The sequence below is a fragment of the Entelurus aequoreus genome, linkage group LG14, assembly GCF_033978785.1.
Source record: "Entelurus aequoreus isolate RoL-2023_Sb linkage group LG14, RoL_Eaeq_v1.1, whole genome shotgun sequence".
Taxonomy (NCBI): domain Eukaryota; kingdom Metazoa; phylum Chordata; class Actinopteri; order Syngnathiformes; family Syngnathidae; genus Entelurus; species Entelurus aequoreus.
Genome location: NC_084744.1, coordinates 55,962,245 through 55,987,641, shown reverse-complemented (window position 1 = coordinate 55,987,641; position 25,397 = coordinate 55,962,245). Strand labels below are relative to the sequence as shown.

Here is a 25,397-nt window from a genome sequence, read left to right as displayed (position 1 = left end):
AAAACGCTGCTGTGTACACGGACGTAGGGAGAAGTACAGAGCGCCAATAAACCTTAAAGGCACTGCCTTGGCGTGCCGGCCCAGTCACATAATATCTACGGCTTTTCACACACACAAGTGAATGCAAGCATACTTGGTCAACAGCCATACAGGTCACACTGAGGGTCGCCGTATAAACAACTTTAACACTGTTACAAATATACGCCACACTGTGAACCCACACCAAACAAGAATGACAAACACATTTCGGGAGAACATCCGCACCGTAACACAACAGAACAAATACCCAGAACCCTTTGCAGCACTAACTCTTCCGGGACGCTACAATATACACCCTCCGCTACCCCCTACCCCCCCACCCCCTCACCTCAACCTCCTCATGCTCTCTCAGGGAGAGCATGTCCCAAATTCCAAGCTGCTGTTTTGAGGCATGTTAAAAAAAATCATGCACTTTGTGACTTCAATAATAAATATGGCAGTGACATGTTGGCATTTTTTTCCATAACTTGAGTCGATTTATTTTGGAAAACCTTGTTACATTGTTTAATGCATCCAGCGGGGCATCACAACAAAATTAGGCATAATAATGTGTTAATTCCACGACTGTATATATCGTATCGGTTGATATCGGAATCGGTAATTAAGAGTTGGACAATATCGGAATATCGGCAAAAAAGCCATTATCGGACATCTCTAATTTAAACCATTTGATTTTTGCATTTAAAGTCCTCCTGTGTCCAGGCACTTACTTATTCCTTGAGTTTGTAAACTTTAAAAAAGGTGCCATATGTAATGATTTCATGTCAAGTCATCATTAAATGGCCCTGATATGTCATAAATCATGTTCTTTTCAAATACCTCTATAACTGATAACAGTAGTTCAGCCGGGATATGCTCATTTCAAAGTTAGATTTACAGCCCCGAAATCGTGTTATTGTTTTCATTTCGATGACCCGCCCTCCACCATTTGACCAATTACAAAGTCCATGAGTGTGTCACATCCAGGTTACCCGTTACGCACCGCCACCTTCGTCTGGCTACTGCCACTGGTAAAGTTACTAAACATGTCAGACCTTTGTAAATCTAAAAGGTGTCGTTACGATTATTCATGCCAAAGCCAGGAACAAAAGGAGGATTTGTATCGGCGATGCCTTTGAAAGATGGAGACGACTGAAGGCGGAGAAGATTTTTTCATCCGACGCCAAACTTGCTAATATCCTCCTTGATAGGTAAGTAAGGCATTTACGTTTTCTTATCACTTGTAATAAATGGAAATGGACGTTCCGTATGTAAATGACAGGGTTTCCCGCAGCGCTTTGTTGTAAAGGCGGCCGCCTTAACAACAAAGAGCCACCGCCTAAACCAGTGGTTCTCAAATGGGGGTACGCGTACCCATGGGGGTACTTGAAGGTATGCCAAGGGGTACGTGAGATTTTTTTTAAATGTCTGTCAAAAATAAATGCAACAATGCAATATTCAGTGTTGACAGCTAGATTTTTTGTGGACATGTGCCATAAATGGACTTTCACAATATTATGTCAGACCCACTCGACATCCATTGCTTTCGGTCTCCCCTAGAGGGGGGGGGGGGTTACCCACATATGCGGTCCTCTCCAAGGTTTCTCATAGTCATTCACATCGACGTCCCACTGGGGTGAGTTTTTCCTTGCCCGTATGTGGGCTCTGTACCGAGGATGTCGTTGTGGCTTGTGCAGCCCTTTGAGACACTTGTGATTTAGGGCTATATAAATAAACATTGATTGATTGATTGAAATATTGATGTTGAAGATTTCTTTTTTTGTGAAGAAATGTTTAGAATTAAGTTCATGAATCCAGATGGATCTCTATTACAATCCCCAAAGAGGGCACTTTAAGTTGATGATTACTTCTATGTGTAGAAATCTTTATTTATAATTGAATCACTTGTTTATTTTTCAACAAGTTTTTAGTTATTTTTACATCTTTTTTTCCAAATAGTTCAAGAAAGACCACAACAAATGAGCAATACTTTGCACTGTTATACAATTTAATAAATCAGAAACTGATGACATAGTGATGTATTTTACTTCTTTATCTCTTTTTTTCAACCAAAAATGCTTTGCTCTGATTAGGGGGTACTTGAATTAAAAACAATTTCACAGGGGGTACATCACTGAAAAAAGGTTTAGAACCACTGGCCTAAACTAAAGTCTTTAAAAAAAATTAATAAATAAAAAATTGTTTTTTTTTGTTTGTTTTTTTTGTCCTGTCCAGCTTCTCAGGCAAATCATATAGTTGATGTAGATGCCCATATCGGCTGTTCAGATTTACTTTACAAAAGAGAAGTGTAGGATACTTCTCCTGTTGCCTTATTTGTATTTGACTTCAGTTACATTAATCATTAGTAATGTAGCGGGGGGTGTATATTGTAGCGTCCCGGAAGGGGTTCTGGGTATTTGTTCTGTTGTGTTTATGTTGTGTTATGGTGCGGATGTTCTCCCGAAATGTGTTTGTCATTCTTGTCTGGTGTGGGTTCACAGTGTGGCGCATATTTGTAACAGTGTTAAAGTTGTTTATACGGCTACACTCAGTGTGACCTGTATGGCTGTTGACCAAGTATGCATTGCATTCACCTGTCTGTGTGAAAAGCTGTAGATACTATGTGACTGGGCCGGCACGCAAAGGCAGTGCCTTTAAGGTTTATCGGCGCTCTGTACTTCTCCCTACGGCCGTGTACCACGCCGTACAGCGGCGTTTTAAAAAGTCATACATTTTACTTTTTGAAACCGATACCGATAATTTCCCTTATCATATTTTAAAGCATTTATCGGCCGATAATATCGGCAGTCCGATATTATCGGACATCTCTAATTAGAATACATTTATTTGATTTTGATAATCAGAATGGTGATACAGACTGCCGGTGCCAGCAACTCACAGTAGTTTGAACAAATAAATGCACACATCATTGATAAACACTGCACTACATACAGCAAATTACTTATTTTTCAGGTCTTGCCGATAAACATGTTCAAAAAGAATATACAATTTTTAATGACATCGAACATGACGAAAATACGAGTCGCTGTCCTGTTAGGGTGCATCACGGATACAAATCAAACAATATAAAACAAATCAATGCAATCCAAGATACAGTAAGTTAAGTCCACTAGCCAAACCGATATTGCACAAGTAAATAGATAAAAGCGGTTATTGCCAGTAACAGGCGTGAAACATGCAAACTTACAACTGTAGTTGTTGAGGAGTGTGTAGGCATAGGCACGCTGGCACAGCAACTCCGCATTGTCAGAGTCTCCTTGCAAGGCCTCGTTCAGTCCCTTAAAAGAAAAAAGGATTCATTTGAGCAGTGCAACATATATTATCAATGTTGGTGATGTTAATAATCAAATGTAAACAATCAAATGCAGATACTTTTTCTTTTTCTTATGCCTTCTGATCTCTCTCTCTCTCTCTCTCTCTCTATGTCCACTACTTGATGTCCATACCCCCCCCACGCCCCTCCTCCCTCCACACCCCTGATTGTAAATAATGTAAATAATTCAATGTGATTATCTTGTGTGATGACTGTATTATGATGATAGTATATATGATAGTATATATCTGTATCATGAATCAATTTAAGTGGACCCCGACTTAAACAAGTTGAAAAACTTATTCGGGTGTTACCATTTAGTGGTCAATTGTACGGAATATGTACTTCACTGTGCAACCTACTAATAAAAGTCTCAATCAATCAATCAATCATGTAGAAAAGTTACAATCAAATCAAATTAGCTTCATGGCATAGCCTCTTAACTTCATGTGAGTGATTATGATTGACGACACCTGAGCCCATTTAAATAGGGCTCATGTGATGCAGTCATTAGACTCGGTTACAAACGCGACAATGGGAAAGTCAAAGGAACTTGGCCCAGATCTGAAAAAAATGAATCATTGACTTGAACAAGTCAGGAAAGTCCCTTTCAAAGCAGCTTAAGGTCCCAAGAGCAACTGTGCAGACAATTGTAAGTATAAAGTGCTTGGCACAGTTTTGTCACTGCCACGATCAGGAAGAAAACGCAAGCTATCACCTGCTGCTTAGAGAAAATTGGTCAGGATGATCAAGAGTCAACCGAGAACCACCAAAAAGCAGGTCTGCAATGAATTGGGAGCGCCTGGAACGCAGGTGTCAGTGTCCACAGTCAAGCGTGTTTTGCATCGCCATGGACTGAGAGGCTACCATGCAAGAAGGAAGCCCTTTCTCCAGAAGCGACACCTTAAATCTTGTCTAAAGTTTGCTGCTGATCACATGGACAAAGATAAGACCTTCTGGAGGAAAGTTGACAAAAATTGAGCTGTTTGGCCACAATACCCAGCAATATGTTTAGAGGAGAAAAGGTGAGGCCTTTAATCCCAAGAACACCAATTCCTACCTTCAAGCATGGTGGTGGTAGTATTATGCTCCGGGCCTGTTTTGTTGCCAATGGAACTGGTGCTTTACAGTGAATAAACGGGACAATGAAAAAGGAGGATTACCTCCAAATTCTTCAGGACAACCTAAAATCATCAGCCCGGAGGTTGGGTCTTGGGCGCCGTTGGGTGTTCCAACAGGACAATGACCCCAAACTAGGGGTGTAACGGTACGTTTCGGTACGGGGGTTCCGGTTCGGTTCGGAGGCGTACCGAACGAGTTTCCACACGAACATATTAAGTAGCCGCCGAAGATAAAGTCTTAACAAGCTGCTCTGCTTTCTGCCTGTCTCCTACACAGCACCCAGCATTGTCCCACCCACACAACTATCTGATTGGTTACAACCTTAGCGGTAACAGCCAATCAGCAGTGCATATTCAGAGCGGTAACAGCCAATCAGCAGTGCGTATTCAGAGCGGTAACAGCCAATCAGCAGTGTGTATTAGGAGCGGTAACAGCCAATTAGCAGTGCGTATTCAGAGCGGTAACAGCCAATCAGCAGTGTGTATTAGGAGTGGTAACAGCCAATCAGCAGTGCGTATTCAGAGCGGTAACAGCCAATCAGCAGTGCGTATTCAGAGCGCATGTAGTCACGGTGGGGTTAGCAGGTAGGTGTTTAGCAGGTAAGCATCAGGCAGCGGGCTCTCCCCAAATTAAAATAAACACCTCCCAGTCAACTACTAGTAACATCACTATGAGCCCGTTGACCTTCTAGAAACAAACGGCAGCTCAGCTCACTCGCAGTTCTGGCTTGAGGTGAAGGCTAATTAGCTTTTAGCGTAACGTTAGCTCATTGTGCGGTGTGTGTGAGTGTGTGTGTGTGTAATCATTAATAATTTAGCAGCCTAGTTTTGAATGGCAGGGTCCCTGCTATCACATGTTGATAAAAATATAACATTTACATAATAAATCAACTACAGGCTTCCCAAATGCTGTAATAAATTAAGCATGATGAGTTGACTTGAAACTGTTTAATGTTGCACTTTTTATATGTAGAAGAAAAGTTTTGTCATTTTATTTCATCTGAGCAACAACTTGAGGCAGTTTAATGTTGATTAACGTGGGCAGAATTATTTTAGTGTTCCCAATGTTAAAAGGATAAAGCCATTGTTTACAAATTTGGTAAATAAATAATCAAAAAATGTAGATTTTGTTGTTTTCTTACTGTACCGAAAATGAACAGAACCGTTACCTCTAAACCGATGTACGTACCGAACCGATTTTTTTGTGTACCGTTACGCCTCTGCCAGTGGCGTGCCGTCACTAGAGGCACGGCCTCACCTGCCATCATGGAAAGAAAAAAAAAAGTAAAAAGAAAAAAAATTAATTATATTGTTATATGTATCCAGTGATTATACTAAAGTTATTTTCCATTTAACTTCACCAGTTTTAGATTATTTTTATTTTTATTTTCACATTTGCCGTTCAAATACTGAGAAGAGACGGTGCGGTGACCAGCAGCCAGTTGAGGCACGTCACTGCGTTGTGCCTCAACATGGATTGTGCGCAATGACTGGGCTAACTGCTGGCCTGCTGTGCAGTGAGACCGTATTGCTATATGAATTATATTATACATTTCCATAGTTTAGTTAGCTGAGGTATATAATGTACAGTGTATTGTGTCAACAACTGTATGTGTGTAACGTATTTCTTGTGCTGAGCGATCATAAAACTGGAGGCTCGTCTCATAACCCCGCCTCCTGGTGCCAAGCACCTCCGCCGCAGAATGCACCTCCCGACGGGAGCGCCACACCAACCAAAGCCCACACCCAAACCCTCCACGTGCAAGACCGAATCCACCCAAAAAAAGTCACTTAACAAGAAGCCAAAAAGTGCAAAAACAACAATGCTCGCGCGGCGCGCCGGAGGAGCCGTTAACAGGGACACAACATTAGGTACACCTGCAGACTGCAGCGCGGATTTCATACTTCATTCATTCACAACTCTTCCAACACAAACACCACTGTTCCCGCACTTATAAGTAAAGGTAAGACCATAATAACGTTTTTTTTTTTATTAAATGTGCTTTTTTGTGTGCATGCTACAGTTTGTAAGTGTAAAGTTAAAGTAAAGTACCAATGATTGTCACACACACGGTGTGGTGAAATATGTCCTCTGCATTTGACTCATCCCCTTGTTCACCCCCTGGGAGGTGAGGGGAGCAGTGGGCAGCAGCGGCGCCGTGCCTGGGAATAATTTTTGGTGATTTAACCCCCAATTCCAACCCTTGATGCTGAGTGCCAAGCAGGGAAGAATGCTGGCATGAGCTTTTAAACATAACCCGTTAACTGCTGCCAATCAAATGGTGAATAAGATACTCTTTAGGGTTCATATGTTTGTAAATCTGACTGTGATGAAGTCAGTGCCTCACCTGGCATGAACCTCACCGCACGCCACTGGCCTCTACCCCAAACACATGTCAAAAGTGGTAAAGGAATGGCTAAATCAGGCTAGAATTAAGGTTTTAGAATGGCCTTCCCAAAGTCCCGACTTAAACGTGTGGACAATGCTGAAGAAACAAGTCCATGTCGGAAAACCAACAAATTTGGCTGAACCGCACCAATTTTGTCAAGAGGAGTGGTCAAAAATTCAAGCAGAAGCTTATGGATGGCTACCAAAAGCGCCTTATTGCAGTGAAACTTGCCAAGGGACATATAACCAAATGTTAACATTGCTGTATGTATACTTTTGACCAAGTCACATTTTCAGTAGACCCATAATAAATTCATAAAAGAACCACACGTCATGAATGTTTTTTTTTGTGACCAACAAGTATGTAGTCCAATCGCTCTTATCACAGTTGTAGAAATGATTGGAAACTCAAGACAGCCATGACATTATGTTCTTTACAAGTGTATGTAAACTTTTGACCACGACTGTAGGTCGATGTTGTTTGTGTTCCAAGTACACGTTACCATGGTGACGCGTACCAATTAAATGCGGCCTCCTTATTGGCTATTCTAAAGTCACATACAACCTAAACCCCAGAGAATATCTCTCGTACTTGATAAGCTTGTTCCGATAAAAACCTGACTTTGAAGTAATATCGCCGAACACACCACGAGGTAATTAGGCCCTAGCTAACTTATTAACGAGTGGACTGTTAACGTGTGTGTTACCACACGACGTCCATTTGACATGTTAATAGTATTATTCATCAAACAAGACTACTCCATGTTTACCTCAAGTGCTTGCTGTGGGTCGTCGTCAATGTGGCTGTCTGGGAAACTACTAAAACAGGGGAAGATACCGCAAAATTAAACAACCGAAACGGAGCACGTATCTTAATAAATATTGGTAGAAATTGTGTTTTTTTTTATTATAAACTTGCCGTTCAGTCGCCATTGCTTTGCTGCCAATGTAGTTGGCCGGGCGGAGGATTTAAGCGGCAGGACCTCCGGTGGGACGTCACTTCCGGTGAAGTTGCTAGAAGCCGGAAATTAGTTGTTTTGGGGTTTTTTTCCCCTCAACGTCTCCAACAATGGCCTGATGTGTAGATTGTTGGCTATGTTGAAAGTGCCTTGACTTTTGTGTGCATTATAAATGTATGTTTGTTGTTCAATCAAAAAATTAATTAAAAAAACATGCTAAACGCAAAATAAAAGTTAAAATACTGCTTCCGGTTCAATTTGTCGTCACACAGATAAGCGCGCATTTTTTCATTTTAGATAACCTTTTTTTTTTTCGATTTTTGTGTTTATCTGGAAAAATAAAAATCCATAAAAGAAAAAATTAAAAGTCTCCAAACAATGGGGGAAGACATTTTAATTGAACACACAGACAGTATGCGTTGAAAATAAAGAAAATTAAGGCACTTTCTATACCTTAAAATGTTTTAAACATATTTTTTAATATACAAAAAAAAGTTGAATAAAAGGTAAGTGACAATACAAATAGATTAAATAAAAATAAAAATTATAAAAATATTGGACTCGTCTAAAACAACTTTAATACAAACTTAAGGGCTTTTCTACTTTTGAACATCCATCCATCCATCCATTTTTCTACCGCTTATTCCCTTCGGGGTCGCGGGGGGCGCTTCCTAATTTGAAAACCTTAAACACTTGAGTTTCATTTTTAAAGAAATCGACTTTCATGTATGAACTTCCGTTCAGTCGCCAGTATATAAACAGCAGGACCTCCGGTGAGACGTCACTTCCGGTGAAGTTGCTAGAAGCCGGAATTATTTTTTTCCCTCAACATCTCCAAACAATGTTGGTTATGTTGAAAGTGCCTTGACTTTTGTGTGCATTATAAATGTATGTTTTTCGTTCAATAAAAAAAATCAAAATAATACTAAATAAGTAACAATAAAAACATGCTAAACGCAAAGGAAAAGCTAAAATACTGCTTTCAGTTCAATTTTTCGTCACATATATAACCACCATTTTTGCATTTTAGATGACATTTTGTTTTATTTTTTCGATTTTTGTGTTTATCTGGAAAATAAAAATCCATAAAAGGGAAAAAAGTTTTTTAAAAAAGTATCCAAACAATGGCGGAAGAAATTTTAATCGAACACACAGACAGTATGCGTTGAAAATAAACAAATTAAGGCGCTTTCAATACATTAAAATGTTTTAAACTTTTTTTTATATATATATAATAAAAAAAAAGTTTAATAAAAGGTAAGTGACAATACAAATAGATTAAATAAAATAAAATACAATAATTTTAAAAATTGGACTCGTCTAAAACAACTTTAGTACAAACATAAGGGTTTTTCTACTTTTTAACATCTTCCAATATTTTATTCCTAATTTAAAAACCTTAAACAAATTTGAGTTTCATTTTTGATGAAATCGACTTTCATGTATGAACTTCCCGTTCAGTCGCCAGTGTTTAAACAGCAGGACCTCCGGTGAGACGTCACTTCCGGTGAAGTTGCTAGAAGCTGGACATTTTTTTTGTTTGGTTTTTTTCCCCTCAACGTCTCCTAACAACGGCCTGATGTGTAGATTGTTGGTTATGTTCAAAGTGCCTTGACTTTTGTGTGCATTATAAATGTATTTTTGTTGTTCAATAAAGCAATAAAAATAACACTAAATAAATAATAAAAATAAAAACATGTTAAACGCAAAGGAAAAGCTAAAATACGACGTTTTAATTGAACAGTCGCACAGACAGTACGACTCGAAAATAAACAAATTAAGGCACTTTCAATACATTAAAATGTTTTAAACAACTTTTTTTTATATAAAGAATGTTTAATAAAAGGAAGGTAAGTGACAATATAAATAGATTAAATTAAATTTTAAAAAAATGTATAAAAAAATTGGACTCGTCTAAAACAACTTTAATACAAACTTAAGGGCTTTTCTACTTTTTAACATATTCCAATATTTTATTCCTAATTTGAAAACCTTAAAAAAAAATTGAGTTTCATTTTTAAAGAAATCGACTTTCATGTATGAACTTGCCGTTCAGTCGCCAGTATTTAAACAGCAGGACCGCCAGTGAAACGTCACTTCCGGTGAAGTTGCTAGAAGCTGGAAATTTGTTTTTTTTTCCTCAACGTCTCCAAACGGCCTGATGTGTAGATTGTTTGTTATGTTGAAAGTGCCTTGACTTTTTTGTGCATTATACATGTATGTTTGTTGTTTAATTAAAAAAAAAAAATAAATAAATTAATAAAAAAATAAAATAAAAACATGCTAAACGCAAAGGAAAAGCTAAAATACTGCTTTCGGTTCAATTTGTCGTCACAAAGATAACCACGCATTTTTGCATTTGAAATTAACTTTTTATTTTTTATTTTGGTGTTTATCTGGAAAAATAAATAAATACAAATAAAAGTCTCCAAACAACGTTTTAATTGAACAGTCACACAGTAGACGGTACGCCTTGAAAATAAGCAAATTAAGGCACTTTCAATACATAAAAATGTTTCAAACAACTTTTTTTTATATAAAAAAAAAGTTGAATAAAAGGTAAGTGACGATACAAATAAATAAAATAAAATACAAATGTATTTAAAATTTGACTTATCTAAAACAACTCTAATACAAAATGTTTTTTCTACTTTTTACCATCTTTCAAAATTGTATTAATAATTTGAAAACAAAAAAATTTGAGAATGTTGAGTTTCATTTTTAAGAAATCGACTTTAGAAAAATTTAACTTGCAACATCCATACATCCATTTTCTACCGCTTGTCCCTTTTGGGGTTGCAGGGGGTGCTGGTGTCTATCTGTGTTGGCCTTGCGATGAGGTGGCGACTTGTCCATAATTGTATTAATAATTTCTAGGTTGATATCTTATATAAATACACCAAATTGAATATATTCTATCCTAAATGGGGACATTTCTCTACAACTTTGTCATTCAGCCAATCTCTGATCTCCTCCCACAATAAATTTACGGTGGAAGACAAACTAAAGTAAGGCTACTTTAGTTTGTCTTCCATGTATTGAACAAACGCTGATTTATTTACTTATTTATATATATTTACTTATTTAATGTATTTATTTTAGGGAGTTCTCCACCAAAAATATGTATTCATTTTAACAGAATAGTATGTGTAGAATAGTAATAACATAGTATTGCGGTGGAAATGTCGCATTGTTTTGACTTTTATTTTGAAACGAACAGGATATTGTTTTGCTTGTACAGTAGATTGTATTTTTGATTAAAACGCCAAAGACCAGTGGTTAAAAAAAATCACTTGGCTCTCCATAATGACCAATATTAAGATACAGTAGCGTAGTAGACCTAAGTATTCATTAAAACAATGCAGGTTATTTGTTTTTATATTTAGTATTTTTGGCCACCGTAACATTACAGTTTGAATAGTAACACTGTGTTTAAATATTTATAATTGATCCTTTGGCGTACCGCAAGCCATAATTTAAGAATCACTGCACAAGACCAAGGATATTTTACTAAATTGTTTTGTGGGGGGCATAAACCTGAGGGTTTTGGACTTTGACCAGAACTATTAGCCTTATTTTGGTATATTCTGGAGACATGTGATTTTGGTCTATTTATTTTGTTTGTTACAGGAGCTTAAGTCAAACTAAACAGTTGCGATCGATTGAAAGCCGTGAGAATACGATGCATTGACCCAAATGATCGAGCACATTACAAAACCCAAAAGCAGTGAAGTAGGCACGTTGTGTAAATGGTAAATAAAAAGTCCTCCACTGCTGCTCTCACCTCATCCTGAACAAGACGTCAGCCTTCCTTCCCCCTGGTGTTCAGTTGGGGAGTTGGAAATGATCCTAGCCCAGCTCGACCCCGTGTGACTACTCCAACCAGACTCCTGTGTCGCAGCCTCTTGAACTGCTTCCTCTGCCCTCCATTTCCTGCCAGTCCTCACTTGCATCCCTGCTTTGGCCACCTTCGGATCACTTGAGTCCCTGTACTGAACCCTTTCTCTGGCTCTAGTTACCTTAAATTCCTCTTCCAAGGATTTGAAGGGCAACTGCAGTTTGTTGCTGTTCCCGTAGAGTGCAATGCTACTCAGGCTCTTAGGTAGTCCCAGCCATCTCCGGAGGTGGTTGCTGACCCTTCGCTTTAGGATCTCAACTGTCGAGATGGGGAACGAGTAGACGAGGAGGGGCCACAGGATCCTGGGAAGAATGCCATGCTGGTAAATCCAGGCTTTAAACTTCCCAGGTAGGCCTGACTTGTCCACGGATTTCAGCCAGCCATCCAACTCAGTGCATGTCGACTGGATGGATGTTGTGTCTCTCCGAGAGCAGTCAAAAACCTAGCCCAAGCTCTTGACTGGCTTCTCTGAGATAGTTGGGATGGCTGTGCCTGTGAAGTTAAACCGGAACTTGTCCTTCACCTTCCTCTTCTTCAGCACCATTGATCTGGATTTGGCGGGTTTGAAACGCATCCGGTCCCACTCCACCAACTTTTCAAGTCCCTTCAGAATCCAACGGCAGCCTGGAACTGAATCTGTTGTGACTGTGGGGTCATCCATGAATGCCCTGATGGGTGGTTGCCTTTGTCCGGAATTTGTGCAGGGCCCTCTGCACTCTGGCTCAGCAGACTTGGTGAGCATGTTCATGGCAAGTGAGAACAGTGTCACAGAGATAGTACACCCTGTGATGATACCAAGCTCTTCCTTGTGCCAACTGGATGTTGTTGCTCCGGAAGAGACCCTCATCCTGAGATTGCTGTAGTAATCAGCAATGAGGTCTCTACACCTGCTGGGTACATGATGTTTCATCAGAGTGAGTTGAACGAGCTTGTGCGGAATGGGGCCGAATGCATTTGCCAGGTCAAGCCACAGTACTGATAGGTTGCCATTGTTCTCTCTAGCCTCCCGAATGAGCTGTGTCCACCACACCGGTATGCTCCATACATCCTGACATTCCTGAAATGCCGCCTTTCTGGACAGATGTTTTGATGTCGGTGTTCTTTGCCAGGTAGGTACACAGTCATTTGGAAACAGCGCTGAAGAAAACCTTTGCCTCAACACACAGCAGGGAGATGATGCGGAGCTGGTCTCGCTGAGTGGAGTTTTCCTCCTTTGGGATCCATACCCCTTCCGCCGCTCGCCATTGCTCAGGGATCTTCCCCCTTCTCCAGAAAACTGGCAGGATTGTCCACAGGAGTTCGGGACAGTTCTTATACACTTTGTATGAAGTGCTACTGGGTCCCGGTGCAGAGCTTGCCCTGGCTCTGCGGACAACCTCCCTGACTTCCTTTAGCTGCAGCTCCGACATGTCAAACTGCACTTCTGGTTCAGGGGGGGGTCTATGAGGTTACGCCGCTGTAGTGGCTGCTGTTGGCAGGAGCTCTGTGCTCTTGTGTCATCCTTTTGTGCTCCTGATGTTTCCCTCTTGTCTGCATGTGTGGGGTTTTTTTGCCCTTTGGTTGGGGACCCTTTGGGACTGCGTGACAAGGGGTGGCACTTTCGTGACTTCTGCGGTGCTTTTTTGTGAACTTCTAGATCTGCCTCCCAGGTGCCTTTTGGCCATGGAGACCAGCTGCCGGGTCTCTGCCACACCAGAGACCGTTTGGAGAAACTCAAGGAGATGCGGATGAAGATGCGGATGAAGAGACACAGGGCTGCAGAGCTGGCGCCGAGCGACGGGACGGACGAGCTTCACAGTGTCTCCTTGGACGCATCCTCGCTCATCCATGCGAACTGGACACTGGCAGAGAGTTGGTGGTCGGCCGAGGGTGGAGTCGGCTCTTTTGGTTGCTTTGTTGGGTCTGCTCCTGTCTCTCCCGTTTGGAGAAACTCGAGGAGATGTGGATGAAGATGCGGATAAAGAGACACAGGGCTGCGGAGCTGGCGCCGGGACGGACGAGCTTCACAGTGTCTCCTTGGACGCATCCTCGCTCATTCATGCGGACTGGACACTGGCTGAGAGTTGGTGGTCGGCCGAGGGTGGAGTCGGCTCTTTTGGTTGCTTTGTTGGGTCTGCTCCTGTCTCTCCCGTTTGGAGAAACTCGAGGAGATGCGGATGAAGATGCGGATGAAGAGACACAGGGCTGCGGAGCTGGCGCAGAGCGCCTGGACGGACGAGCTTCACAGTGTCTCTTTGGACGCATCCTCCCTCATCCATGCGGATTGGACACTGGCCGAGAGTTGGTGGTCGGCCGAGGGTGGAGTCGGCTCTTTTGGTTGCTTTGTTGGGTCTGGTCCTGTCTCTCCCGTTTGGAGAAACTCGAGGAGATGCGGATGAAGATGCGGATGAAGAGACACAGGGCTGCGGAGCTGGCGCTGAGCACCGGGACGGACAAGCTTCACAGTGTCTCCTTGGACGCATCCTCGCTCATCCATGCGGACTGGACACTGGCCGAGAGTTGGTGGTTGGCCGAGGGTGTAGTCGGCTCTTTTGGTTGCTTTGTTGGGTCTGCTCCTGTCTCTGGCCATGCTCACCCCCTGCAGATGATGGCGTGGAACACCCCAGAGGCCACCACAGTGTATGTTTTTTTGTTTGTTGTTGTTTTACTTTTGTGGCTGTGTGTAGAAGTGGCTGGTTGCATCAGCTCTGCTCTTTTAAAGTCTTTGATGTCCTTTTTCTTTGACCTCAGGGGGTCCAGGCTTCGACTGAATATATTTTTTTCTCACCCCAACCCCCAGCATTTACCTGTTTCTCACCTTTTTTGTTAGGGGTCGCCGGAAGTCGGCAGACCCGTCAGCGATCCTGTTCTGTCTCCCCTGTAATGTTTGTCTGATCTTGAATGGGATTGTGCTGAAATGCTTAATTACCCCTCTGGGATTAATAAAGTATTTCTGATTTGTTATACTCTCCCAACTCCTGTTCTCTTGCAGGGTCACTGTATGTCTGCTTCAGATGTTGATCTATGTCTTCCTGCAAATCCTTCGTGAACTTGAAGAGGTTAGCGATGAAAGCTAGCACTCTACCCGACGGAGAATTCTGGGGCCGTACTTATCAAGCTTCTTAGAGTGCCATTTTACACTTAAGTCCTGAGAATTTGCTAAATTTAGTCCTACTCTCAAACTTAAGAATAAAAGCTTTTTATCAACGTTCTTAAGTCTAAGAATCACTCCTACTCTCCACGATATTTAAGAGACCTTCAGAGGTGTCTTAAGTGGTTAGGAGTTGCCAGCAGGGGATGGCATTGAGGCGAGAGAGACGTGCGCGAACGTTCAGGGAACGGAACAATGTTTTTTTTTTTTTTGATGACGGTATCGTTTAGACAGAGCGGATATTATTTTTGTCACAGATTTAATACTTTTCGATTCCTTGTTGATTTCTGCATGTGGCTGCAGTGGGCTAGTATATATAGAGCCACCCACACCAGTTTCAAATTAGTTGCCTAATTAATGAATTGGAAAGAAAATGTTATGACAGTAGCGTATGTGTGTGGCCGTGAGGTGAGTGACGTCAGTGAGTGTGTGGGCGACAGAAGAGAGGGAGCGGTAGCGTGAGTGCCGGCGGGGACTAGTTTGTTTTGTATTATTTTGTAGTTTATTGTCAAAATATACACTCCCATTGTCCACTTAAATATTTCCAAGATATTTCTTTATTCTTAGACAACGGATTCCCTTCCGTGATTGGTCATTTCTATGGACACAGAAATGACGTCACCTAAAATTCCGTTTACGGCACATAGTAATGTCGTAATTCAGCTCTGAGTGTGACACTTAAGATTCAGTCCTACACTTCGCTGAAAGTGTGAGTAAGACGCTTGATAACTAACTTTTAAGTGCAGCTTTCAGCGAATAATTTATTTACTCTTAAGTCAACTCTTAGCAGACTTCTTAGGAGTAATTCTAAGAAGCTTGATAAGTACGGCCCCTGATCTTTTTGCAAGAATCAATTTCACCCAAAATAAAAAGATTATATTTATTTTATAGAGCTGAAACATAAGCTTTCTACTACATCTGTACTGCTTCAAAGCAACAGGAAATGCCACCTCTCCCTTTAAAAAAAAAGAAAAAAAGCATACAGTATCAAGGCACCTCCAGTTTGCACAACTAATGAGAATTCTCCAATTAACATTTTTACTTCATGTTAGAGTAGAAAACATGTTTGCATAAAATTCCCTGGGGGTCAAACGCACAATTACAGCATACAACCAAAATCATACGTATTTCTAAGGAGTGTGGGCTGGCTTAGTTATAAAAAAAAAAATTAAAAAAGCAAAAAGGGAATAAACTTAGTATGACTTCATTATGAAGGGCCAGCAGCCATTGTCATTTTTGCAGTCTATGCAAAACAAACCTGAGGGAGAAAAATGGCAACAAGGCACAAGTCAAGCACGTTCACAGGCATATTGTAAATATACATTAAGTAAATATATCAAGGCTTTACAGTTCCATATACAGACGTGGTCAAAAGTTTACATACACTTGTAAAGAACATAATGTCATGGCTGTCTTGAGTTTCCAATCATTTCGACATCTCTTCTTTTTTTGTGATAGAGTGATTGGAGCACATACTTGTTGGTCACAAAAAAACATTCATGAAGTTTGGTTCTTTTATGAATTTATTATGGGTCTACTGAAAATGGGAGCAAATCTGCTGGGTCAAAAGTATACATACAGCAATGTTAATATTTGCTTACATGTCCCTTGGCAAGTTTCACTGCAATGAGGTGCTTTTGGTAGCCATCCACAAGCTTCTGCTTGAGTTTTTGACCACTCCTCTTAAAAAATTGGCGCAGTTCAGCTAAATTTGTTGGTTTTCTGACATGGACGTGTTTCTTTAGCATTGTCCACACAGTCAGGACTCTGGGAAGGCCATTTTAAAACCTTAATTCTAGCCTGATTTAGCCAAACAGCTACATTTTTGTTTCATCTGACATTACATGGACAAAGATAAGACCTTCTGGAGGAAAATTCTGTGGTCAGATGAAACAAAAATTGAGCGGTTTGGCCATAATACCCAGCGATATGTTTGGAGGAGAAAAGGGGCCTTTAATCCCAGGAACACCACACCTACCGTCAAGCATGGTGGTGGTAGTATTATGCTCTGGGCCTGTGTTGCTGCCAATGGAACTTGCGCTTTAAATGAGACAATGAAAAATGAGGATTACCTCCAAATTCTTCAGGAAAACCTAAAATCATCAGCCCGGAGGTTGGGTCTAGGTCGCAGTTGAGTGTTCCAACAGGACAATGATCCCAAACACATGTCAAAAGTGGTAAAGGAATGGCTAAATCAGGCTAGAATGAAGGTTTTAGAATGGCCTTTCCCAAAGCCCTGACTTAAACGTGTGGACAATGCTGAAGAAACAAGTCCATGTCAGAAAACCAACAAATTTAGCTGAACTGCACCAATTTTGTCAAGAGGAGTGGTGAAAAATTCAACCAGAAGCTTGCCAGAAGGCAGTGAAACTTGCCAAGGGACATGTAAGCAAATATGAACATTGCTGTATGTATACTTTTGACCAAGTCACATTTTCAGTAGACCCATAATAAATTCATAAAAGAACCAAACATCATGAATGTTTTTTTTTGTGACCAACAAGTATGTGCTCCAATCACTCTATCACAAAAAAAAAAACAAGAGTTGTAGAAATGACTGGAAACTCAAGACAGCCATGACATTATGTCCTTCACAAGTGTATGTAAACTTTTGACCATGGCATTAACAGTTCCATACAAGTACAACTTCAGACAAAATGTGTGCATTGCAGAGAAACAAACAGTGTGAGTACAAGAGGCACAGTGGCTAAATAAAGTCAAGAGATCGCTTGTGATTGTCAAAAAAACTGCTGAAAATAAAACTTAAATAATAACAGCAGCAGTGCTAATTTATTCTAACAGTGATCCCTTTCTTTTTTTTTTTTTTTTAAACAATTCATAAGACAATCGGAGTTCACTTATCTTAAAAAAAAGTGGAATGCGTCCCTCGAACGAGGAGGACTGAGAACGTCAGGCACTTTCAGGAGAAACCTACAGCAGAGATAAACATTAGTGCAAAGTCATTGTCAAGGCAGAGGAATGATTCAGTATACGGGTGGGAAAAAGAGCACAGTGTGCTGCTCAGAAGTGCAAGCGGAGGGGTACCAGAGTCCGTCTTTGGAGTCACAAATGATATCAGTCGAGCTTTCCAGCTATGACGTGGATCTTTGCTACGCTATGCTGAGGAAATTGAAGTTGTTTCCTGACATCGCAGAGTGGAAGTGGTATGTTTCGCCGTTCTACTGGTCGGAGCCAATTAGAGGCACCAGCTGCTGGGCCTCCACCGGCTGGGTCTTCCCCGCGTCTTGCTCGTACAGACTCCCCAGCAGCTGGGCCGTTTTGAAGACCGAGGCGTGGCCCGCCGGCTGGAGGGACTGGACCTTCTGCAGGTTCTGCAGGGTGCGCAGCATCTCGGCGGACACGATGGGCAGGTGCTGCTCCTGGATGAGGCTGGAGTTGGACGGTCGGAGGACGGCGTCCCGTGGCGGCCGGCCGCGGTGGGGGGGAGGCTGGGCCGGGGCCGGGACGAGCGAGGGTTTTTTCTGCGGGATGGGGTCTTCCTCGTCCACCGATTGGTTGCCGGAAGATACGGTGCTGTCGTCGGAGTCCTCGCTCACCCCCTCGTTAGCGCTGCCGTCGTCGGGATCTTCGTCCTCTTTGCCGCCATCGCCGTCTGTTATGTAAATCATGTCTTCGGGGAGGGAGGTGAACTGGTAGACGAGGCGCTGGCCTTCAACCTTATTAAGGATGCCTCTTTGGTAGTAATACCTGCACGACAACACAGGATCAAGATCAACTTGGTGACAATACTTGTGTTGTCATCATGGATTTTTGAAAAGTACCGTATTTTCCGGACTATAATAATAATAATAGATTTTATTTGTAAAAAGCACTTTAAATTGAGTAAACAACCTCAAAGTGCTACAGTGTATTAAAAAAATAAAAATAAAACGATAAATAAATAAGAATAAAAACTAGAACAGCCAAATAGCTAAAACTAGTATGCATATATTTTAAAAAAAGGCTTTTTTAAAAGCATCCACAGTCTGTGGTGCCCTCAGGTGGTCAGGGAGAGCGTTCCACAGACTGGGAGCGGCGGAGCAGAAAGCCCGGTCTCCCCTTGTTCGTAGCTTTGTCCTCGGAGGTTGGAGGAGGTTAGCCTGTCCGGAGCGGAGGTGTGGTGTGGAGGATTTGGGGGTGAGTAGTTCTTTGAGGTATAAGGCGCACTTAATATCCTTTAATTTTCTCAAAACTCGACAGTGCGCCTTATAACCCGTTGTGCCTAATGTACGGCATAGTTTTGGTTGTGCTTACCGACCTCGAAGCTATTTTATTTGGTACATTGTGTAATGATAAGTGTCACCAGTAGATGGCAGTCACACATAAGAGATACGCGTAGGCTGCAATATGACTCAAGTAAACAACTCCAACATTTTATATGTTCCATTGAAAATATTTATTATTAATTTATTAATAATCTATTTAGAATGTATTTATTTGACAGCTGCGTAATTGTATGAAAATGCATTGTTCATCAGTTTTACAGTATATTTGATTGGTATTTATTTTTGTACCGTATTTTTCGGACTATAAGGCGCACCTAAAATCCTTTAATTTTCTCAAAACTCGACAGTGCGCCTTATAACCGGGTGCGCCTAATGTATGGAATAATTATGGTTGTGCTTACCGACCTCAAAGCTATTTTATTTGGTACATGGTGTAATGATAAGTGTGACCGGTAGATGGCAGTCACACATAAGAAATAATGATTTTTAATGTCTTTTGTGTTCTTTATTGTTTCCCTCGTTTTCATGTTTTTTATCCTTTTTTTGTGGACTTTCTTTACATAATTTCCCCGTTGTGGGATAAACAAAGTCTATCCCATCCTGATTTACACAGTGACTAAATGAATGCATGCTGTAAGGAAGAAGTACTGCACCTGAGCGCCCTCCCCATGGTCTCATAATTCATATCTGGCTTGTTCTTGTGTTTGCCCCAGAGTCTGGCCACGGCCTTGGAGTTGACCAGCTTGAAGATCCCGGCGTTGGGGTTGGTCCATTTAATGTAACGAGGGCAAACTTGTCTGTCTTGCAGTAACTCCATCAGAAACTGCCACAGGTACAACGTGTGCCCGCCTGATTGATGAAAGACAATGGATAAACACAACAACATGAGTCATGGTCCAATATATTGTGAAAATAGAATTATACTGTTGACCACAATCAAATCACTTGTCCCAACAGAAGAAATGGAAACTAAATCGATGCGGTTCTGAGTCAGCTTTGTTTTAATATGTAAAACTACAAAACCCCAAAACCAGTTAAGTTGGAACGTTGTGTAATTCGTAAATAAAAACAGGATACAATGTTTTGCAAATCCTTTTCAGATAATATTCAATTAAATAGACTGCAAAGACAAGAATGCTCCAACTGAGAAACTTAATTTTTTTCGGCAAATAATCATTAAATTAGAATTTAATGGCAGCAACACATTGCAAAAAAGGGGCATTTTTACCAATGTCTTACATGGCCTTTCCTTTTAACAACACTCAGTAAACGTTTGGGAACTGAGGAGACACATTTTTGAAGCTTCTCAGGTGGAATTCTTTCCCATTCTTGCTTGATGTGCAGCTTAAGTTGTTCAACAGTCCGGGGGTCTCCGTTGTGGTATTTTAGGCTTCATAATGCACCACACATTTTCAATGGGAGACAGGTCTGGACTACAGGCAGGCCAGTCTAGTACCCGCACTCTTTTACTACAAAGTCACGGTGTTGTAACACGTGGCTTGACATTGTCTTGCTGAAATAAGCAGGGGCGTCCATGATGACGTTGCTTGGATGGCAACATATGTTGCTCCAAAACCTGTATGTACAAACCCCGTTTCCATATGAGTTGGGAAATTGTGTTAGATGTAAACATAAACGGAATACAATGATTTGCAAATCTTTTTCGACCCATATTCAATTGAATGCACTACAAAGACAAGATATTTGATGTTCAAACTCATTAAGTTTTATTTATTCTTTGCAAATAATAATTAACAGAGAATTTCACGTGGCTTGGCATTGTCTTGCTGAAATAAGCAGGGGCGTCCATGATAACGTTGCTTGGATGGCAACATATGTTGCTCCAAAACCTGTATGTACCTTTCAGTATTAATGGTGCCTTCACAGATGTGTAAGTTACCCACGTCTTGGGCACTAATACACCCCCATACCATCACACATGCTGGCTTTTGAACTTTGCGCCTATAACAATCCGGATGGTTCTTTTCCTCTTTGGTCCGGAGGACACGACATCCACAGTTTCCAAAAACTATTTCGAATGTGGACTCGTCAGACCACAGAACACTCCTCCACTTTGTATCAGTCCATCTTAGATGAGCTCAGGCGGCGTTTCTGGGTGTTGTTGATAAATGGCTTTGGCTTTGCATAGTAGAGTTTTAACTTGCACTTACAGATGTTGCGACCAACTGTAGTTACTGACAGTGTTTTTCTGAAGTGTTCCTCAGCCCATATGGTGATATCCTTTACACACTGATGTCGGTTTTTGATGTGGAACCGCCTGAGGGATCCAAGGTCACGGGCTTAGCTGCTTACGTGCAGTGATTTCTCCAGATTCTGGATACTGGCTTTTCAACTTTGCGCCTATAACAATCCGGATGGTTCTTTTCCTCTTTGGTCCGGAGGACACGACGTCCACAGTTTCCAAAAACTATTTAAAATGTGGCCTTGTCGGACCACAGAACACTTTTCCACTTTGCATCAGTCCATCTTAGATGAGCTCGGGCCCAGCGAAGCCGGCGGCGTTTCTGGGTGTTGTTGATAAATGGCTTTGGCTTTGCATAGTAGAGTTTTAACTTGCACTTACAGACGCGACAAACTGTAGTTGCTGACAGTGGTTTTCTGAAGTGTTCCCGAGCCCATGTGGGGATATCCTTTACACACTGATGTCACTTTTTGATGCAGTAATATCATCGCTTACGTGCAGTGATTTCTCCAGATTCTCTGAACCTTTTGATGATATTACGGAGTGTAGATGGTGAAATAGCTGAATTCCTTGCAATAGCTCGTTGAGAAATGTTGTTCTTAAACCGATCGACAATTTGCTCACGCATTTGTTGACAAAGTGGTGACCCTCGCCCCATCCTTGTTTGTGAATGACTGAGCATTTCACGGAAGCTGGTTTCATACCCAATCATGGCACCCACCTGTTCCCAATTAGCCCGTTCACCGGTGGGATGTTCCAAATAAGTGTTTGATGAGCATTCCTCAACTTTTCTCAGTCTTTTTTGCCACTTGTGCCAGCTTTTTTGAAACATGTTGCAGGCATCCAATTCCGAATGAGCTAATATTTGCAAAAAAAACCCCAACGTTTTCCAGTTCGAACGTTAAATATCTTGTCTTTGCAGTCTATTCAATTGAATATAAGTTGAAAAGGATTTGCAAATCATTGTATTTTGTTTTTATTTACCATTTACACAACGTGCCAACTTAATCAGTTTTGGGGTTTATACATTAAGTGCAATTAATAATCATATAAAAAATGTAAAAATGTAGATTCAACAACACACAAGCAAAACACACATATGCATACATTTTGAGGTATACTTTTCGAAAAAATGTATGTGGGTGGTTTTCAAATAAAATCTTTCAAGGCATTGAAATGTTACCTTTATTGTATCTATTTCTCCTCACTACTATCTCTGGGGTAGGAGAATCGGTCCTTCTATGTCGTTTTCTACCTGAAAGGGGAACAAAAATACCGCCATTGGCATTTTATACAGTAACGAAAGTCATTATTATTCCAGAAGAGATGAGCGAGTGACTGACTTCTCTTTTTGGACTGCAGCTGTGTCGCAGGGTTCTCAGTGTGCAATGAGTGCCAGTCGGGCTCCTCGACAGCTCCCACCACACCCCCTGCTGACACGGTCACCTGAGTGACAGGAGCAGTGATGACATCACCCATTGATGGCAGAAAGGTCTGGGCTGTGGGGAGGTTCATACACAAATTTAATGGAAAAAGCCCAGCATGGCGGCTGAAAGTAATAATTCACAGTCAAACGTGTCCTACATTGGAAGGCAGAGTGGGTAGATGAAGGCAACATGGCTATTTCATGAGCATGTGAGCTCGGGGTTGAGCAGCAAATCTAACCAAATAGGCATTGTTGCGTCGGACCAGTCTTCCTCTCAGGGAATCAAAGACACTGGTCAATCCCAAATTCTTTCGGATGACATATATGTTGAGTTAAAAAGACCACCAAGACAGAATAGCAATATTACCAAGTTTTACTAAAGCTTTAGGAGACCAGCCTTAAAATGCATTAGAAGCAGCATCAAGAACGCAACAGTATACATTATAATTTGTGCTTTTAGGCTCTCATACAGGTGGATGCACAGTTGTAAGTAAATACAGGATTCATACACCTTTTCCATGGCCAAATTCAAGCACTTTTTAAGGACTTTCAAGATAAATGTTCCAGTTTTTCCCCTTCGAAAGGCAAAAACCAGTGTGAATCAATCCGTAGCCTTGTTGTTTGAGGTCACCAAATGCTGTCTGTAGGAAAAATACGGAAATATGCTAAAAACCTAAGCCTAACATTGTACCAGAAGTTATCATTAACTGAAATGAAGCAATGTTTCTGTGGACTATTCAATGTCATTGGTGTTTGCAAACGTTGTTTACTTGTTTGTTTGTAATCATTATCATTTGTGTATACATCATTCCTTTGCAAACGTTGTTTACTTGTTTGTTTGTAATCATTATCATTCGTGCATACATCATTCCTTACAAGAAATAACATTAATTATTGTTTACTTGTTTGTTTGTATCATAATTCATGTAGACATCATTCCTTACAAGAAATAACATTAATTATTGTTTACTTGTTTGTATCATAGTTCATGTATACACCATTCCTTACAAGAAATAACATGAATTATTATTGTTTACTTGTTTGTTTGTATCATAATTCATGTATACACCATTCCTTACAAGAAATGACATTAATTATTGTTTACTTGTTTGTATCATAATTCATGTATACACCATTCCTTACAAGAAATAACATGAATTATTGTTTACTTGTTTGTTTGTATCATAATTCATGTATACACCATTCCTTACAAGAAATGACATTAATTATTGTTTACTTGTTTGTATCATAATTCATGTATACACCATTCCTTACAAGAAATAACATGAATTATTATTGTTTACTTGTTTGTTTGTATCATAATTCATGTAAACATAATTCCTTACAAGAAATAACATTAATTATTGTTTACTTGTTTGTATCATAATTCATGTATACACCATTCCTTACAAGAAATAACATGAATTATTATTGTTTAGTTGTTTGTTTGTATCATAATTCATGTAGACATCATTCCTTACAAGAAATAACATGAATAATTGTTTACTTGTTTGTATCATAATTCATGTATACACCATTCCTTACAAGAAATAACATGAATTATTATTGTTTACTTGTTTGTTTGTATCATAATTCATGTAGACATCATTCCTTACAAGAAATAACATTAATAATTGTTTACTTGTTTGTATCATAATTCATGTATACACCATTCCTTACAAGAAATAACACTATTATTGTTTACTTGTTTTTTTTTGTATCATAATTCATGTAGACATCATTCCTTACAAGAAATAACATTATTGTTTACTTGTTTGTTTGTATCATAATTGATGTATACACCATTCCTTACAAGAAATAACACTATTATTGTTTACTTGTTTTTTTTTGTATCATAATTCATGTAGACATCATTCCTTACAAGAAATAACATGAATTATTGTTTACTTGTTTGTATCATAATTATGTATACATCATTCCTTACAAGAAATAACATTAATTATTATTGTTTACTTGTTTGTTTGTATCATAATTCATGTAGACACCATTCCTTACAAGAAATAACATTAATTATTGTTTACTTGTTTGTATCATAATTCATGTATACACCATTCCCTTCAAGAAATAACACTATTATTAACTATTATTATTAACTTTACTTGTTATTTTTGTATCATAATTAATGTAGACATCATTCCTTACAAGAAATAACATTATTGTTTACTTGTTTGTTTGTATCATAATTCATGTATACACCATTCCTTACAAGAAATAACACTATTATTGTTTACTTGTTTTTTTTGGTATCATAATTCATGTAGACATCATTCCTTACAAGAAATAACATGAATTATTATTGTTTACTTGTTTGTTTGTATCATAATTCATGTAGACACCATTCCTTACAAGAAATAACATTAATTATTGTTTACTTGTTTGTATCATAATTCATGTATACACCATTCCTTACAAGAAATAACACTATTATTGTTTACTTGGTTTTTTTTGTATCATAATTCATGTAGACATCATTCCTTACAAGAAATAACATTATTGTTTACTTGTTTGTATCATAATTCATGTATACACCATTCCTTACAAGAAATAACACTATTATTGTTTACTTGTTTTTTTTGTATCATAATTCATGTAGACATCATTCCTTACAAGAAATAACATTATTGTTTACTTGTTTGTTTGTATCATAATTCATGTAGACATCATTCCTTACA

The 25,397-nt window shown here is 39.9% G+C and overlaps 2 protein-coding genes across 9 annotated transcripts in view; both read right to left on the bottom strand.

The window, feature by feature from the left end:
* Positions 1-7,881, bottom strand: part of sugt1 (SGT1 homolog, MIS12 kinetochore complex assembly cochaperone) — a 62,558-nt gene extending 54,677 nt beyond the window's left edge. For 2 of the 3 annotated variants that reach the window (XM_062070247.1, XM_062070249.1), the window contains exons 1-3: positions 7,782-7,881; positions 7,633-7,681; positions 3,227-3,317 (exon numbers count right to left, since the gene is read on the bottom strand). In XM_062070247.1, the coding sequence (XP_061926231.1) occupies positions 3,227-3,317; positions 7,633-7,681; positions 7,782-7,795 (154 nt within the window). In that variant the 5' untranslated portion in view covers positions 7,796-7,881. The remainder of the gene's footprint in view (positions 1-3,226; positions 3,318-7,632; positions 7,682-7,781) is intronic. The other variant, XM_062070248.1, reaches the window with a different exon arrangement.
* Positions 7,882-17,373: 9,492 nt separating this feature from the next.
* The window catches only part of LOC133665448 (ETS-related transcription factor Elf-1-like), a 44,047-nt gene continuing 36,023 nt past the window's right edge, over positions 17,374-25,397 (bottom strand). For 3 of the 6 annotated variants that reach the window (XM_062070746.1, XM_062070744.1, XM_062070745.1), the window contains 4 exons: positions 22,622-22,777; positions 22,462-22,533; positions 19,729-19,924; positions 17,381-18,557 (listed from right to left, as the gene is read on the bottom strand). In XM_062070746.1, coding sequence (XP_061926730.1) covers positions 18,029-18,557; positions 19,729-19,924; positions 22,462-22,533; positions 22,622-22,777 — 953 coding nt within the window. In that variant the 3' untranslated portion in view covers positions 17,381-18,028. Of the gene's footprint in view, positions 18,558-19,728; positions 19,925-22,461; positions 22,534-22,621; positions 22,778-25,397 lie in introns of all 6 variants that reach the window. The other 3 variants (XR_009828748.1, XM_062070747.1, XM_062070748.1) reach the window with 3 other exon arrangements.